General features: G+C 46.6%; 3 protein-coding genes across 3 annotated transcripts; 1 reads left to right on the top strand and 2 right to left on the bottom strand.

The window, feature by feature from the left end:
* LOC137918022 (piggyBac transposable element-derived protein 4-like) lies at positions 1-2,049 on the top strand. Its single transcript, XM_068760765.1, has one exon. The coding sequence runs from the start codon at positions 1-3 to the stop codon at positions 2,047-2,049; it is 2,049 nt and encodes a 682-aa protein (XP_068616866.1).
* A 3,099-nt stretch (positions 2,050-5,148) lies between these two features.
* LOC137893380 (arrestin domain-containing protein 3-like) lies at positions 5,149-7,783 on the bottom strand. The gene is made up of 6 exons (XM_068738840.1): positions 7,519-7,783; positions 7,343-7,403; positions 7,072-7,243; positions 6,836-6,923; positions 6,483-6,739; positions 5,149-5,277 (listed from the first exon to the last, which is right to left on the bottom strand). Exons 1-6 carry the CDS (start codon positions 7,775-7,777, stop codon positions 5,149-5,151), a joined length of 966 nt encoding a protein of 321 aa, XP_068594941.1. The 5' UTR covers positions 7,778-7,783.
* Positions 7,784-8,718: 935 nt separating this feature from the next.
* On the bottom strand, positions 8,719-11,939 carry LOC137893005 (arrestin domain-containing protein 3-like). Its single transcript, XM_068738430.1, has 6 exons — positions 11,681-11,939; positions 11,542-11,602; positions 11,315-11,462; positions 11,138-11,234; positions 10,468-10,724; positions 8,719-9,933 (listed from the first exon to the last, which is right to left on the bottom strand). Exons 1-6 carry the CDS (start codon positions 11,937-11,939, stop codon positions 9,697-9,699), a joined length of 1,059 nt encoding a protein of 352 aa, XP_068594531.1. The 3' UTR covers positions 8,719-9,696.
* Between the last annotated feature and the right edge of the window lie 1,149 nt (positions 11,940-13,088).

Consider the following 13,088-nt stretch of genomic DNA (forward strand, 5'->3'; position numbering starts at 1 on the left):
ATGGCGACGGCACGAAAAGGGAGAGAGCTTTTCACTGTTTTGGAAACTAGCGCGGACGCAGAAAGTGCCGCGGCGTGCGACGGCCGGGAGACTCCGCTTAATCTCTCCGCCGATGTGAAGTGGTTTGAAATCCCGTACAGAAAGCCGGACTCGGAGGAGGAAGACGGAGCGCGAGAGGAGGAGGAGGAGGAGGAAGAAGAAGAAGAAGAAGAGGAGGACGGCGGCGGCGTTAATGGATTCGCGGACGCGGCCGGCTCCGTCGCGGGAGGAGGCTGCAACATAATTCTGGTCACCGGGAGTAACGGCGTCGAGCACGGCCACGAGGAGGAGGAGGAGCGCGCGGAGGAGCACGCGGAGGACTGTTACTATTCCACCTCCGACGCCGACGCCGCCTCGGACGACTCGGATCTCGACTTCTCCGATCTGGAGGAGGAGGAGCGCGGCAGCTTCTTCGGCTTGGAGGACGGCGCGGACGGAGACTGCGCGTCTCCGGACTTCTGGGGCGAGCCCGACCAGCTCGTCGCCACCGAACCCTTCTCCGCCGCCAGCGGGCCCCAGCACCCGCCGGGGGGCCACGCCGACGCCCGCGACTATTTCCGGACGCTCTTCCCGGATTCCCTTTTCGAACACATGGTGGAACAAACAAACAAACACGCCCTCTACCGGCAGAGGAGGTGCGGGAAGGCGGACCCGCACTGGCACCCGACGGACGCCAGGGAGATGAAGGCCTACGTGGGTCTGAACGTCCTGATGGGCATCAACCAGCTGCCGGACGCCGGGATGTACTGGGCCAGCGACATCTTCATCGGCAACGCGGGCTTCAAGAAGACCATGACGGCGCGGCGCTTCGAGAAGCTCACCCAGTACCTCCAGCTGTGCGACCAGGAGGCCGAGCCCGGGCGCGGCGAGCGCGGCTACGACGGCCTCTTCAAGGTCCGCTCCCTGCTGGACGTGCTGGAGAACACCATGTGGGACGCGTACATGCCCAACCGCTGCCTGACCATAGACAGGTGTGCCATCGCGGTGAAGGGGCGCCCCCCGCCCACGCAGTGCATGCCCCCCAAGCCCCTGAGGAAGGGCCTGACGGTGTGGATGCTGTGCGACTCGCGCTCGGGCTACTGCCACCGGACCAGGATCCACGTGGGCAAGCGCGGCGGCGGCGACGAGGCGGCGGCGGCGTCGCTGGGCTACCGGGTGGCGACCTCCCTGGTGCGCGGCCTGGAGGGTCGCTACCACCATCTCTTCATGGACAGCTTCTTCACCTCGGTGCCGCTGATCCAGAGGCTGCTGAGGGACGGGCTGTACGCCTGCGGGCCGACCCGGCCGACGCGCAGAGGCTACCCGGAGGTTCTGCTGCCCCGCAACGTCGGGAAGTTGTCCCCGGGCGAGTTCTACCAGTGCCAGCGCGGCAACCTGGTCGCTACGGTGACCAGGGACGTCAAGATGGTTTGCTGCCTTTCCACCAACTCCGCTCCGGGGATCGTGGGCATCAGTCCGGGCCAGCAGCAGCGCGAGGCGTACGGCGAGGGCGAGGGCAACAGCGTGGAGGCGCCGGGTTTGGCGTTCGGCGTGCCGCGACCTTTGCCCTTGCTGCTGTACCAGGAGAACATGAGGGGCGTCGACCTGTGCGACCAGCTGAGGGAATGCTACCAGGTCGGCCGGCCGTGCAAGAAGTGGTGGCGTTACTTCCTGTGGTTCTACGTCAACCTGTGCATCGTCAACGCCTACGTCATCCTGAGGGAGAGCCGGGGGGGGGCGCCGCCCGCCGGTTTCAACGGGAAGCAGTTCACCCAGCGTCACTTCCGCGTCCGGCTGGCGCAGCAGCTGATCGGAGACTACCAGGGGGCAAGGGGCATGGAGCGGGCGGCGCGGAAGAGGCACGCCGATTCGCCCATAGAGTACGGACACCGCCTGGAGCGCATGTCGGAGCGCTCTCGCCGCTGCAGGAACTGCACCAACAAGGGGCTGCGGCACGAGAGCGTTTTCGGCTGCAAGATATGCAACGTGCATCTCTGCAGGGGGGGATGCTTCTCTGAGTTTCATAAATGAAATGACTTTTTTTTTTTATATATATATATATACGTACCATTTGTGGCATCAAACAACTTGTGTCGGGAGACGTTTTTGTTTTCTCCAAACACTTCAAAGATTTGTAATTCCAAAGGTTACCACTATGAGTGCACAATAGAGCCACACACATGATGTAGAGCTAGTTTTAGCATAGAAGTATAATTGCACGTATGTTAGAGAAGCGAAACAGAGACGCCGCTCATTATCGGAATTAGAATAGAATGTTTTGGCAACTGGCCTTCTGTGAAACTGGCAGAATTACTTTTTTTTATATACATTGAAAACAACAAGAAGGATTTTATATGAAACGGACAAACTTTACTGCACTTACATAATCCTAAAATATTTACTACGGGAATTTCATCTATCTGCTTTTCCAAAAATAAAAAACGTCATTTTGATGTATCGACCCCGAGTCCACCTGTTTCCTTGTGTGGCGTAAATAGCAACGAGGCGGTTTGAGATGAATTCACTCGCGTGCTCCGGTTCCTCTGGGACATGGAAGCTCGTCTCTGAGCCCCCGAGGAGACGCAGCTTGGAGCAATTAAGGGAGCAGAAAAAGGCCCTCCAGAGCCTTCCAGCCCGCGTCTTCCTCCCACTGCACTACGAACGGAGGAGGGCCATCTGCAAGCCCCCCCCCCCCCCCCCCCCCCCCGGTCTGAACCCAGTGGCATCCCTTATGTTTCTGACATGACATGAAAACTGAGGAAAGAGGCAGGATCACATTCTTCCCATCTGCGTGACAAAGTGGGGACGTTGTAGTTTGAATCGTGTAAATGTGCTCCGTCACTAAAAGGAGCCACGCAGGCAGAGGTGAGCCGCTTCTGCAGGTCAGAGTATCCATCGGCTGAATCTCCTGCTGAGGCCCCCCCCCCCCCCCCCCCAGGCTGTTCTTGTGTGCCATCCTACACACACACACACCTTCCCCCCCTTCATTCTGCTCTCTTGCTCTCCTTCAACCATTCCCCAGCTGGGAGAGGGTTAGTCAACTGGATGGCCATCCCGCTGATCTGCGGGAGCCCCTTTGGGGGGGTTACTATGGCAACCGTGGCTGATGAAGACAGGGAGTCGCCAGCAGGCCCGCGTGGTTGTCATGGTACTCGTATACTGGCTGCGGGGGTGGGTGGCGCCAGAGGCCACACCTCCCTATCCTTTCTCCAAAACCAAGCAAGGCTTTGGTGTGTGTGTGTGTGTGTGTGTGTGTGTAACCAACACACACACACTATACATGGAGCCAGACTGGTTACCAGGCAGGCTTTGCTACAGCGCAGCAAAAACTACAAACGCTGCTAAGAAAATGACGTGACTGAAGCAAAGCTGCTGTTCTGAAGCCATCTTCATGCAGGTGTGGGATTCAGGGATTAGTGTAAGATGTCCCACTGTGTCCCACTATGTCCCACTATGTCCCACTATGTCCCACTGTGTCCCACTGTGTCCCACTGTGTCCCACTGTGTCCCACTGTGTCCCACTATGTCCCACTATGTCCCACTATGTCCCACTGTGTCCCACTATGTTCCGCATCGCACCAAACCGTGGTCAAAATCTGTTATAGTTCATTAGTTAACAGGAATCACATCGGTTCACTGCAGATGGCATCAGGCAGGAGGTTCAATTAACCACCGCGTTTTATGATGACATAACACCACAGTGCAAACGACAAGTCGGTCCATTTTACTCAGCTATATAACATTTAGACCCTCTATTTTCCATTCCCCCCCACATTTTGCAGGCTTATGCCAACGGCTGTCAGTGTTCCCCCACATAATCATATGTTCTCACAAAGTTAATGCTCACTTTCAATAATTGAAACACTAAAACCAGATTTTTTTCAATGGTTCCAACATATTATTTGAATCACTTTCAGTGCGTTTTCCACTTAAATATTGATGCATTTTCTAAGACGCTCAAGCAATGAGAAGTCACTTACAGCGGATTCGCACTAGAACAGCGGGATAAGCTGTCGGTTCCACGCACACCCAGCGAGCGCTCCCTCCTTCTGGGTTGGTGGATCTGGTGTCACAATAGCCAGATTTAATGTTTCCAGGATGGATCCCAACCATAAAATCCTCGGCTCTCAACATGTTTCCGCTCCTGGGCAAGGAGAGAGATTTCTGATCCTGTGGTCGACAACAGGGGCCTGGTTCCACTTAAGAACTGCTAGTTGGATAACACATGCAGCTCTCACTGTTCGAGTCATGAATGTGCCTTTGTTGAATCCTCTCCTCTGTTACAAAACGACTGCAAGGATGAGTGAGAGAATATCCAAACATCTAATTCCCTTCTGTTAGTAATGCAGCCAATGTTTTTCCCCCCCTGCTGTCAAATAGTAATTTCAACCTTGTTAGAGGGGACACAGAATGATTTCTGACATGTAGACTGTTATATGTCTTACATTTATTCATATATCTCATGAAAATGTTTTTTTTCTTTTTCAAATGGTTATCATAAAGAGTGGTTCATTATAATTCAGCATTCTTTCATACTCCAGCGCAATGATGGAGAGAAAATGTACTCAAATATAAAACATAACTAAATATAATGCTTACTTTATACTTATATTTCACAACCAATATTGTGCTTTTATATTCATCTACGTTTCACATGTATTTTGAATACTATTCGTATTCCCCTCAACGGAAACAAGACCGCAAGGGCTTTTTTGAAATGCTCCTCTTAGACAGGATGTTTGATTGTACTTGCACTGTAGTACATGCTACTGTTTGACTGTAGTTGTACTCTAACATTCTATCTCATAAATATATTCATCATCATCATAGGTTGGAGGACTAAAGCTAAAAGAAAAAAGAAATCTTTTGACCATTGTAATTATTTTCACAATAATTTTAAGACCAAAAAGCTTCATATCAATCATGTGAAACAATAAAACCTACAAACAATGTAATCTAATCTAATATATAATAAAAACCAAGAATAAATCATTCCCCCTGCTCCCAACAGTCACACTCATCAACTGTCCTTTGCAGGCTACTTAGTGGCACACAGCGGCAAAATTCTCATCCACATGAGGGCGTTTTACCCCCCCCCCCCCCCCCCCGGAAGCACGCAGCGTTATCCTTTCAGGCAGGAAGCTTCCTAAACCAGATGGATCGCTTCGGTTTTGGTCGCTGTGGTTTGGGAGAAGCCAACAGGATGACCAGAGGAAGTTTGACCTCTGGGTTTCTCAAGAGCGGAGCGTCGAGCCTGACCTGGAACACACGATAAACCGCTCAGCTCGTGCATGTAAAGGTCTTAATGCAGTTCAACGAATCAAGTTTATAGGTGCTTCACAATCGTTTTGTTTAAAGACAACAAAGATCTTCTTTCCAACTTTTAAAGGTTTATTTCTGGGGCCCACTAGTCCTTCCTGAAACATTTCTGAGCTGATGGCAGTTCATAACAGGTGGGACTGTAATGTGACACTTTTCCTGCATGCGTCTCAACAGAGTGTGCAGCTTTCAGGCTGTTTCCCTGCAGCCCCCACCCCCCTCTGCCTGCCTCCATCACGCAGCCGCTGCGTGGCGCCCCAGTCATTGCAGAGGCTGCTCCTTATCTTGGGGAAAACCAGACAGCCTAACGTCAAACGGGAGGCCAGTATCTTACCACCCATTCATCCATGTCAGTGGTGTCTCTTAGAAAAAACATTAGGAATGTAGTTTCCATGCAGCCACATGTTATTTTATGCAAAATAAGAAAACTAAAACCAAATTTGGTTCATATTATTTAACTAGAAAAGCACTCAGAGAGCGCAGACCTCCGTCAAGCAGCTCGGTCCCCCCTATATTGTGATTTACACACACAAAAATGATTGTCCTTCCTTCCTATATTTATTTTATCTATATTTTTAGATTCTGAACCATGAAAACAAACCTTTAGCAATTGGATTCACGTTGATCTCATTATAAGTTTAGAAGTTATGCACAAAAAGCATCACTTCCAGTAACGGTGGATTATTCTGGATTATTAGAGTCGGTTGGGTGTCTTCATCTAGATTGGCATCTAGATCCGTAGCTTTTGAAGATACAGCAGATCCGTTTGTCCACTATTATTCCACAGTCTTGCTAAAGGCAGCAGAAACACCAGAGAGGACCCCCCCCACCCCCCTACACAATTGTGTCAAATTCCATAAACATCAGTCAATAATCAACCGAGATATTGAGGGAAACAGTTTGAATCTACATTTACTGATATATTAATGGAAAAGTGATCTAGAATGCAGGATCTCTAAACGCCGGCAGAAATGTAACCTTCTTGACGGAGGTAAATATATCCGTATCTCGCAATGGGAATGTTTGCGCTGGTGTTGGGCATGCAGGAAGGAAGAACGTTCTACATCTTGGACTGTTTATCGATTCACTGAATTGATGACTTGCCGCAAGATGAAGTGGAAACGTAAGGCACGTGTCACGTGTACCTTGAGTCTGTGCTCCAGCTTCATCATGCAGCAGTTGAGGAAGGTCGGATGGAGCTGTGGCGGGATGCTGAGAACCTTCGTCACGGTCCGACCGGTCTGAGCCGGAACAGACTCGCCTTCCCCCAATAGAATTTCATTTGTGTGCACCGTCCTCTTTGAACGAGCAGCAAACGTTTGCTTCTCTACCAGGTAGAATTTGGGCGTCACCGGACGGGCAGAGTTATTTCTTACTTCTGCAGTGACTCCCGTCGCCTCACCTATACTTTGCATTCAGAAGCGGGAAACCATCGTTAAAGTTTCCGACCGTCAAAGGCTTTCAGAAAAAAAATGTATTCACAGCGAAATCGCTTTACCTTGCTTCGCTCCCATTTTTTCAGAGGTAATATTTATTGCCACGTTTTCAGAAGCGGAAAATGAAATCCTGCTCGCACGTTGCTGCTCCTACCGAATAAAGGCCGAAGCTGTGAGGACGTCCGACTTCCAGACATTAGCTGCCTACTTGAGTACTTAAAATGTCCAATGGTGTCGACGAATCAAAAACAATAACATGTAATATATTGAAGTATTGAAGGATAAATCCGTACCGTACCTTAAGTCCAATGATTATCATTTCAGATTTGGAGGCAAAGGGGAACTCAGACTTTGTCAGAAAAGGGAACTCGATTTTGGTTTTGTGGACAAGCCAGATCGACTGAGTAAGATGTGCTCGCAAGCTGTATGCGATTTTGCCCCATTTCCCCTCGTAAGATGAAGGCATGTCCCTGTAAGGAAGTAAAAGAAGGGTTGATTTTATGTTCGCCAGCAAAGCAAGGGCTTGCCCGAGGTGAATAGAGTCGGTTGGGGTAGATGAAGACACCCACGTATTTGGAATCACAAAGGTGAATGGATACACATTTCTTCCAGAGCTGATGATTTCTGAACCTTGAAAAAAAAAAGAATGCATTCATCAGTTTACATCCATCTTCCCTCTTCCATCTTCAAGCCATTTCACTATTTTTTTCCGAGGGTGAAAAAGAAAAGAGAAATAAATACTCACCATCTCCCTTGTTTTTATCCTGGAGGATAACGTGCTCAAAGTAGAAGTATTTCTTCTTGTCACTGTGAACCACTGCGGATTGCCCTTCTTGTTCACACCACGTCACCTCGGCTTTTCCTTTGGCTCTGACCAAAAAACTCTGCACTTTGGTTTCCTTCGTGGTTACCACGGTAACCCTTCCTGAGAGGACATCGCCGGGAGAGAAGGAGCCTCCTTCATTCACCTTGTCGTAATCAACGGTGAGACGCTTAACGCTCATAATATGATCACATCAAATAACCCTTCCAGAGCTTCTGTTCAAATCAGAAGTGGGCTTAGATCAGGATGGTGCGTGCTCTCAAGCAGTGGACCGACGTCTCCAGAACCTGTACCTGTACATGATCAAGCACCGCGGGTGTCCTTTTCCCCACCAGTAACTCTATCTGCAGCCTCGCAGGCTAAACTTGGCCAGCTAAGAGGGGAATCACATTACGGATGGAAGACAAAAGATCACAACAGGACACCACATGTATGTAAATTCAGATTCCTCAGTGAACAAACACCTCCAAGACCACGGGACAGCACTGCATATGCGTATTAATCACATTATCTTTAGATATGTTTATACTTCTAGATAAGTGCACCTTTAATTTGAATAATTACACACGACTGTCGCAAAATTGAAGATTCTGGCAAGAAGTGTTTTATTATTGCTGAATGAATTATAATTTAGTTAATTGAAGCGAGCCACAATGTAAACGTGTAAGATTGTGCAAAATATGTCTGTTTAAAATCTAGGTTTTTAGCTGCTGAATAAAACATTGTCAAGTCAAGTCGTGTTACATTTTTCTTTAATTATTTCATCAGAATTACCGGATGCACACATTCAATCTTTGTTCCGATTCATTCTTTTGAGCTCTCAGTCATGGATCTATTCTAAACAAAGGCAAGTAGTAAGATGCCTGGCAAAGGAAAGGGGAAAGCAGCGAGAACAATAAAAGAAGGACATTATCAGCAAATATGGAAATGGTGTCCATGTCTGTGATCTCTCTGTGGAGAAATAAACAATTTAGACTTTTCTTAAGAAACCAAGCTAAAGAGAAAGAGAAAGGAAATTAAACCCAGGACAGTTACCCAGTCACTTTCTGGAGGGGGACTCCCTTTCAAAGGAAAAACATTTCCCCCTTCCTTCTGTCCCCCCCCCCCCCCTCCCTCCCAACACTGCAGCCAAACGCCATGTAAATGACAGAGAATTGTGTTAAATTAACTTTTATTATGCTTTTGTTGTTCATACTATTTACACTTTTATGTGTTATCCGCTGTTTAGATACACGTAGTTACATATTAATATAACTGTAGCCATGTAAATGGGCATTTATTTTCAAGCAATATTACAGAACAAATTATGTTCAAGAACCGAGGTTCCACTGTATAATGATTTTATACTTCTTTATGCGTAAATTTAACACTAAGTAAACATTGATCTGTTCAGGGACTGTTTCCTTGTGCCGCCCGAGGAAGCAGGTGCAACTGAACAAGTCCACACGCCTCCAGGAGGACTGAGCATTCCTTCCTGCAGGTGCAGGTCTCTCCTCTATTTACATGAAACACCTTACCTGTGTTTTACGGTAAAACAGCTCTGCAGCAACTGGCGCTCGCACAAACAAGATATTAACTAGAAAGACAATCAGAGATTGCAGACCCTCGCCTCCAATAGACTATTGGATCTTGTGAGACAGTAAACAGGGCTTCCGGATCAGAGGGGCCAAACCTGCGCTAGCTTGCTGCTCCGGAACGTACTACAAGACACCTTCTGGACTCTTTTTCCCATCATGCCATTCGTGTTCCTCCCTCTTAAAGTGACACTTTACAGCACAGGCACAATTCCAGATGTAAAAATAATTCTAGAATCTGGATCCAGATCCGGATCAACGCCATTCTCGGGGAGGACCGAGCCACGGACAGAACCTTGCTTGTGTAAAAATTTCAAGTCGATTGGGTTACTAGTTTTTGAGTTATGTGCGCGGACAGACAAACAAACGGACCCAATTGCAATACCCTCGCCTCCCCTTCGGCGAGGGTAACAAGCAAATTTCACCATTGGCACGATAGAAATTTAGACCCCCCAAAAAAGTACCAGTACATAGAATGCAAAAACTATTTCCACTGAGGTTGCTGTCATTACATCGAACTGAAATATTAGCCAGCTCCATGAAAGGTGGGGTACTTCTCATGTGCTTCATAGGCGGGTGGGGGATCCAGAGGTTGGGGCGCTGCTTGTTGAGACATCATGGCTCTGGGTCTTTGATTTGAATTGTTAAATACCTCCAAGTCAAATCCAGCAGCATCAGGTGATCCTCTCTCAGCAGAAGCAGGTAGGATGACTATCGGGAGTTTGATTTCAGGATTTGCAGCCCATTTGACATCCAGACTGACCTGTGGAGAAAATCGATGTTGTCATATTGCTCCATTTTATTTATATTGTGTCCATTATATAAATATAAATTTTTATTTTTATTTTATCAAAAAAATCTATATGATAATTCTCTTTTTTGGGAGCAATTTCTTTCTCTTCCTAAATTTAACACATATAAAGAATCTGGAAAATGTAATGTGTCAGTACTTTAAATCACAAATTTAAAACAATTTCCTCTCTTCTCTGCAGGAAGGATTACAGAAGCGACTGGAAGAAAGGTGAGGCTTTGACCCACCTAACCCGACCTCTGATTGGGTGATAACTATACCATGGCTCTAACCAATCATTAGCCCCTGATGGCTAAACGTATGAACCCAAATTAATGCTTTATTCATTGACTAAATGTTCAGGGGGTAAAATGACATAAAATCTCATCCAAATATTAGTGTGGTGATTCTAACAGAATGTAGACAAGGCTATGAACAGAACGAAATCTAAAAGAAAGATCAAATGCAGGATTACAATCGTTTGAGTGTTGATATATTGGGGTTTACCTTCACCATGTACTCCAGTTTGAAGATAGCGCAGTTTAGGATGGAGGGGGTCACGTCCCTGGGAATGGTGATGGCCTTGGGGACAGCTTCTTCACTGGAGGAAGGAACAGTCACACTGCTCTCCTTGTGTAGCTCCTTTATGCAAACCTTTCTTTTACCTTGAGCAAAGTAACTCTTTTTCTCATACATAATTAATTTGGGCTTCACTGAGCGAGTTGATTGGTTGCTGATATCAAGCATGACCACCATATCCTGACCTGTAAATTGGAGAAAAGATTGGAGAAGTCCATGATGACCAGCAGTTTACAAGGATTATGATTTAGTAATACTGCACGTAGTTTTAGTGCGATGCTCAAGAAAGAAGCGGCAGGGGTTGAAGATTTTTGAGGTTGGGATGCTGGCAGCCAAAAACATAATTAAGGATTAAGACCGGTTTATTTATGTGGGTTTACTTGTATTTGTATATTTTTATTATGAGTAAATGAATGTTCTGCACTTATATTCTGTACTGCTGTTGCATTTCTCTGAGGGAGCCCTTGAAGGGGGTCATTAAAGTTGTAATCTAATCTAAATTTTAGTAGGATTTGATCTTTTTTTTTTTTCAGCTGTAGCTGAGATGTCATCTTTCATTCACTAATCAGTACAGTTCAAATAGAAAACAGATCAATACCTTGCTCACATCCCATCTGGCTCATGCTAACATTTAGAGAAACTGCTCCAGAGCCAAAAACCTTGACAGGCTTATTCTTGCAACCATACTGAGGATTCTAGAACAGATGCCACAGTTAGACGCTCCATTGTACTGAGACAACATTAATTATTAGATTGCTGCATTTTTTTTTCTTACCAGGAGTCCAGGGATATCCAAGTCTGCTTTGGACACAAAAGCAAAGTGAGCTTTTGCTGTTTTTGTCAGCCTCATAGGCTGATTTAGATCAGCCGTCAACTTATGAACAATTCTGGCGGTAGAATTTTTGAAAGATGATGGCATTTTTCTGCAAGCACAGAAATAGAAATTAATGAGATTGAAGGAAGAATACAATCGGAATAGAAAATGTTGTAAATACTAACAACCTGTCAGGGATCTTGAAGGAAAAAGGAAACACATGTCTTCCTTGTCCAAGAACTACAGCCTCTGGAACAGAATGACTTTACATCAATGATGTCTCATTGCCCAATAAGCTACAATATATGCCCTTGTTTAATACATTACCATCTGGTCTTTCCCCTTTCAAAATAAAATATGTGACATGATAGTATTTCTCAGCGGCCCGATAAACATAATGCTGATATTCTCCGTAATGTTCACTCCAGCAAACTTCAGCTCTTCCTTGTCCTGTGAAAACTATCGAAGTGAGTTTAGTTTCCTTAGAAAGCTCCACGGTGATTCTTCCGTTTATGGTATCTCCATTTGTGAATGTGTTGCCGTTGTTGATCGCATCGTATTCAATTAAGAAATTTCTAATTGTCATTTTCCGAAGAGAAAGACACACAGCAAAATGTAATAGTGACCCGAGCGTCGTCTTCAAACTGTTTCCGAAAGCAAACAGACCTTGTTGACCTGGTTTTTCAAGCCTGAGCCTTGGAATGAAGCACAAGTCATCGCCGTGTCTGAGTGCGTGCCGGAAAGCACTCGAAGCGCCTCGGGAATTTCCACAATTTCAAAATAGAGCGACGAATCACAATCCTGTTTCATCATGGTAAAAGAAACTGATTACACTTTTGTTGAGAAGCTCATTTATCATGAAATGGAACATTCTGAGCAGCACAAATACAACCATAATGTGATTTCTCAATAAAGCCTCTGCCTCTGGCATGAAACCAGGTATCAAGCTGGAAAGAGGAACTGGAGGAAGTGAAAGAGAGTACAGTATACCTGAGGTTATCCCTGGTAGCTCCTCATGCTATGGCCCAGTCAGCCAGTACTGCTGTACTTGTAGTCCCACCCCTCAAAGAAGGGAAGACCAGAGGCCAAGCAGTCCGAACCCAAGGAGGCCACATCACGTATAAATAGGGATTCGGCTTCAAGAGTCTCCAGCATTTCGTCATGGCGATAGAATCAGGTCGCAATGCAGGCCCTTTTGGAGACTTGCCATGTCTGAGAGTGAGATCAGCAAATAAGACCAGGATACGCCATGCTGAAGATGAAAGTGAGGGAGCAGGAATTTGATGAGCTGGGAATCATAACTAAGGATTTAATGGATGATGTCATCATACCATCTGACAATTTAGACTCCCACATTCAAGACCCTGAAAAGGTATTTCCAAGACCTGATAAACGTGTTTAGGTTCAAAAGCAGGTGTTTCAGGGACATTTAACACATTCAACTTCTTCTTGAACTCCTCTGGTTGGTACCCGTAAAGGTGAGGAGACGGTCCGCATTGTGCGTCAAGTCCTTCAGTTCTCCCCTGGAGAGTACACCCTCTGAGTCAGAGGGTATATACTGATGCCCGTCTTACCGGTTTAGACATTGATCTTTTGAGCAAGACCCACAGATTCATACCAGAGCGCACTCGTAGTTCCTGACCTTTTCACAAAGTATGCATGGGCCATCCTAACCAGGCTGCTAGTACTACAGCTGAAACTAATCTAATTTTTAATCTGCCCTGCTTTAACAACT

Source organism: Brachionichthys hirsutus, chromosome 4 (genome assembly GCF_040956055.1).
Source record: "Brachionichthys hirsutus isolate HB-005 chromosome 4, CSIRO-AGI_Bhir_v1, whole genome shotgun sequence".
In the NCBI taxonomy this organism is placed as follows: Eukaryota; Metazoa; Chordata; class Actinopteri; order Lophiiformes; family Brachionichthyidae; genus Brachionichthys; species Brachionichthys hirsutus.

Coding starts and splice junctions, on each gene's coding strand:
- LOC137893005 (XM_068738430.1), bottom strand. CDS start 11,939: ATGACAATTAGAAATTTCTTAATTGAATACGATGCGATCAACAACGGC. Junction 11,463..11,541: donor TCCTTCAAGATCCCTGACAG/GTTGTTAGTATT, acceptor CTGTGCTTGCAG/AAAAATGCCATCATCTTTCA. Junction 9,934..10,467: donor AACTGGAGTACATGGTGAAG/GTAAACCCCAAT, acceptor TTTTCTCCACAG/GTCAGTCTGGATGTCAAATG.
- LOC137918022 (XM_068760765.1), top strand. CDS start 1: ATGGCGACGGCACGAAAAGGGAGAGAGCTTTTCACTGTTTTGGAAACT.
- LOC137893380 (XM_068738840.1), bottom strand. CDS start 7,777: ATGAGCGTTAAGCGTCTCACCGTTGATTACGACAAGGTGAATGAAGGA. Junction 7,244..7,342: donor ACCTTTGTGATTCCAAATAC/GTGGGTGTCTTC, acceptor ACTTCCTTACAG/GGACATGCCTTCATCTTACG. Junction 5,278..6,482: donor AGCTGGAGCACAGACTCAAG/GTACACGTGACA, acceptor CGTGTGTTCCAG/GTCAGGCTCGACGCTCCGCT.